Source organism: Amphimedon queenslandica, unplaced genomic scaffold (genome assembly GCF_000090795.2).
Source record: "Amphimedon queenslandica unplaced genomic scaffold, v1.1 AMPQUscaffold_10539, whole genome shotgun sequence".
Classification (NCBI taxonomy): domain Eukaryota; kingdom Metazoa; phylum Porifera; class Demospongiae; order Haplosclerida; family Niphatidae; genus Amphimedon; species Amphimedon queenslandica.
Window position 1 is genome coordinate 2,873 of NW_003549200.1, and position 4,319 is coordinate 7,191.

General features: G+C 34.9%; 1 protein-coding gene across 5 annotated transcripts in view; it reads left to right on the forward strand.

Moving 5' to 3' along the window:
• Positions 1 to 4,114, forward strand: part of LOC100634871 (type II inositol 1,4,5-trisphosphate 5-phosphatase-like) — a 6,052-nt gene extending 1,938 nt beyond the window's left edge. The window contains exons 3-12 of one of the 5 annotated variants that reach the window (XM_020006017.1): positions 514 to 624; positions 866 to 1,034; positions 1,505 to 1,746; positions 1,796 to 1,918; positions 2,071 to 2,152; positions 2,233 to 2,360; positions 2,997 to 3,108; positions 3,431 to 3,831; positions 3,874 to 3,914; positions 4,015 to 4,114. In XM_020006017.1, the coding sequence (XP_019861576.1) occupies positions 514 to 624; positions 866 to 1,034; positions 1,505 to 1,746; positions 1,796 to 1,918; positions 2,071 to 2,152; positions 2,233 to 2,360; positions 2,997 to 3,108; positions 3,431 to 3,576 (1,113 nt within the window). In that variant the 3' untranslated portion in view covers positions 3,577 to 3,831; positions 3,874 to 3,914; positions 4,015 to 4,114. Of the gene's footprint in view, positions 1 to 513; positions 625 to 865; positions 1,035 to 1,504; positions 1,747 to 1,795; positions 1,919 to 2,070; positions 2,153 to 2,232; positions 2,361 to 2,996; positions 3,109 to 3,430; positions 3,915 to 4,014 lie in introns of all 5 variants that reach the window. The other 4 variants (XM_020006021.1, XM_020006018.1, XM_020006022.1 and 1 more) reach the window with 4 other exon arrangements.
• Positions 4,115 to 4,319: the final 205 nt, after the last annotated feature.

Sequence of the window (4,319 nt, forward strand, 5' to 3'; positions counted from 1 at the left end):
TGAAATTGCAGTATTGTACACATCATGTAGATCAATCATTTTTTTCATATTCAGCATTATTCAGTATTGACCTAGCTCTCTAAATTAAACAGCGCTCTATGCATTACTCTCTCTAATTATTAGACCATTTGTCAAGCTTGGTTGATGCTTGCCTAGCCTGTTAGCTACATGTGCACATGTATGTTGTATGTATATTAACTGTGGTCTTATTATCAGCAGCTGGTAGTTGTTTTTCAAATGTACCCTGACTACCTGTACAGGTCTAAGAAGTCTATATTGGCTTCTTCTACGACAAATTCCACAGAAACTCTTACCTTGGTACCTACCCTATACTGTGTACTGGATTGACATTGAGACAAGTTTCCATTTTATGGTTGAAGTCACCTACAGTAATACTGATCCCTTCAAACCATGTACTGTACATGTACATGAATTGATAATGTACTATTAATAATACATGTACATTTTTATTAATTGTACGTTGTATTTATCACCTCCTCCTCCTCTCATTAGGTGAAGGTAGTTGTTCCTGATAGAGAGAAGCAGACCATTGATGAGATTTCCTTTAAACTGGACAAACTGTACAACGAGACACTACCACAAGTGGAACTGAACTCTTACGAAGTAAATTAATAATAATAATAGTAATAATAATAATGATAATAAATCTACCATGCCTAGTTATAATTGACCAATCAGATTGCTTGATTTTAAGTTAATAAATAACTTTTTGTAGGACCAATTTTTTGGAAATATTAATGTTAATGTGTATTGTCATATTAATCTGTTGTATTATCACTCACTAAATTAATTAATAGATTAATGAATGTGCATTAATTAGAACACTCCATTCTCTCTCCTTCAGTTTAAGTTTGAGAAGGTTAAGTTCATGGTGGAACGGACACAGGTACTTAAAGTTCGTAACATTGGTCACCGCCCGGTGCAGCTGGGGTTCAAACCAACCCCTGACAAACAGGACAGGATATCTAAACCATGGCTATCCATAAGACCAGATAAAGCACTCATACTAACATGTAAGACCTAACTGTACCTAATCTATTGTACATGTATACAGTATAGCCTCTCTTAATGGACACTCTCTATAGCGTACACCTCCATTTAACAGACAGCACCTAGTGTACCAATTACATTCCTTACTGTATAAAATAACCTCCACATAAAGGACACCTCTGTATAACAGAGACACAGTGTCCATTATATAGAGGCTAGTCTGTACATGTACATGTAGTCCGTCCTGTCTGGAGGTGTGTGTGTGTATAAGTAATGTAATACCTGAGGACTGAGATTTCTGCTTGATTGAGGTGAAGCTAGTGGGAGTAGATTAGGATACACTGTACATTCCATAAAAGCAGCAACAGCTGCTACTAGTACTTAGTAATCAATACTGACAGGTAGGAGTAGCAACTGTGGAATGTGTATCAGTAGTAGATACACACTTAACTAATTAATGATCTCTCTCTCTCTCTCTCCCTCTCCCCATCAGCTGAAGAGGTGTCCATTAATCTAACAGTTAATATAGACAGCGATCATGTGACTTCATTCAATAAAAGAACGGACAGTCTTGATGATATACTAGTACTGAACCTTGAGGGAGGGAAGGACATATTCATATCCGTCAGTGGGGACCTACTCTCAACATGTTTTGGATCTTCACTAGAAACCCTAATACATGTACACACATACGTCAGGGAAGTACCCACTGGCCAACTACTGGACCTTAGCATGGTAATGGAGATGATTATTATTATTTATTTATTATTATTTATATTTTTAGTCTTCATCGTGGGAGGAGTATGATTCTCAGGCCCTCTCAGTCCGGAAGGCCCCACCCCCATTAGACATACCAAAGGAACTGTACAGGCTAGTGCAGTACCTTTTAGACCACGGACTGAATGCAGTAAGAAAGAAATAATTTTACATCCTTATAATTATAGAACTATTGAAGTTCATTTTAGCATGTACTCTTTGTTAAGAAAACAATTTCTTGTCCTTATAATTAGAATTGATTGTATAATTAGAGTATATTATCATTATTATTATACTCCACAGACTGCTCTGTTCACTGATGGGGGGCTGTCTAGTGAGAGAGAGAAGATAAGAGACACACTGGACACTGGGGGGGAGGAACTGGGTGAGTGGGGCCGGGTCTTATACACACTTTAATTTCAGTACTGGGTCTGAGAGACATTAATTATTATCATTTCTCATCAGTTGGTAGTGTTTATTCAGTGGCTGCTGTGTTGTTGACATTTCTAAGATCACTAGAGGATCCTGTGGTACCAAGATCAGTCCATCAGAGATGTATGGACGCCTCCAACAACCCAACACTGTGTAGACAGGTACACTGCAGGGACTATGGACATGTACATGTACCATGATATACATGTGTATGTGGACCAGACTTGGGTCAAATACAATGCGGAAGTATTTAAATACAAATACAAATACTGCATACATGTATTTCAATTACAAATACAAATACTTTCTTCTCAAGTATAGACAGTTATTAACTACGTAGTTTTATGAATTAATCAATCAAGTAAATTGAAAGCCTCTTTTTATTATGCATGCATGTATAATCAATAATATTTAGTTATAGTCATGTGTTGCATTTAGTGAACGTTAGTGTTTCAAAGTTTTGTCACTCAAACAGCATCTTCATCCACATTGAAGTATTTTAAAGTATTTTGCTGTATTTTGAAATACTTCCCTGCTGTATTTCAATTGCAAATACAAATACTTCCTGTTACAAAAACTCAAATTACAAATACAAATACAAATACTTTCAAAAGTATTTAAATACGACTAATTACAAATACTATTTGTATTGACCCAAGTCTGATATGGACGTTTACCTACTTGTACATTTACAATACATGAGTTTATTAAATACTAAATTAAAGTGATATTATTATTGTTGTTGTTGTTGTTATTATTATTATTATTATTATTATTATTATTATTATTATTATTAGGTGTTGTTGCAGATGGCTGAGGTTCACAGAAGGTGTTTTGTTTTTATAGTAACATTTCTTAAGAAACTTTTGGAACATTCACAAGAAAACAAAATGGACGCTAAAGTATTGGGTAAGCATCAGTGTACTTTGGGACAAAAATCAGACCAAAGTCCATCTACTATAATATAGGGACTTTGGTCAAAATTCACCAAAATAAATAGGAGAGAGTTCTGCACTTTTATATTTTTTTCTGATGCATATACATGATCTTATATTGCATAGAAAGTTTGAGCTGATTCTGATCAATTTGGATTTTTAATTTGCCCCAAAAGTTGCCGCTAAAGTCCTGCATCAATGTACTGTTACATTTATAGCATCAATGCACTGTTACTATTTATAGCATCAATGCACTGTTACTATTTATAGCATCAATGTACTGTTACTATTTATAGCATCAATATTTGGTGAGGTATTAATGAACTCTACAAGAGAAGAGAAGCTGTCAAGGAACAAGAAGACACTGTCTCAAATTAATAAGAAAAAAATGACTTTCCTTTATCAGTTTCTAGCCAATGACTTGACTGTTAATTATAAATAATAAAAAATTATTATTATTATTATTATTATTATTATTATTATTATTATCATCATCATCAATGCCGTGAGATGTTTTTATGACAATTTGTAAAATATGAAAATGAATTAAGTGATGGATTTTGTTGCCATTTGTTTGATCCAATCAAGTCAGTCCATTATTGTTTATTTGTCTGATGTTGAAATTATTTATGATAACACAAGCTACAGTGTACATTGCTACATTAAGTGAGTGCAGTGTGTGGGTATGTCAGGTGAGGTATGTATGGTATGTTATTATTGAGTTAGTTATTATTAATAGTGTAGACTGTAGAGGCTGTTTACTGGAGGAGATGTCATCAAGTAAGTGACCTGTTCTTATTCTCTCCCTTACTTTACTCCTCTGTATCCTCTCCTTATTATAACTATTCACTATATTACTGTGTCCTCTTGTTATCTATAGTCTATCAACCAGTGGAGAGGAGGGATCACTCTACAGTACAGGTAGGAGACTACCTGTACATGTGGGGTGGGAAACAGCCTGATCTCCCTGAAGTACACAATAATGAGAAGAAGAAATCAATGTGTTCTGTAGTGGAGGTCTGTCACCTACCAACTGGTGAGTGGGTACAAAAGCCTACCACTGGTGACCCTCCACTTGGTGTCTATGGATATGCTGCTGCTGTCATTAGAAATGAAATATTCTTTTTTGGAGGCTATTGTGGTCATAGTGGCTGTTATCATAATAGTTTATACAGGTAAACATAA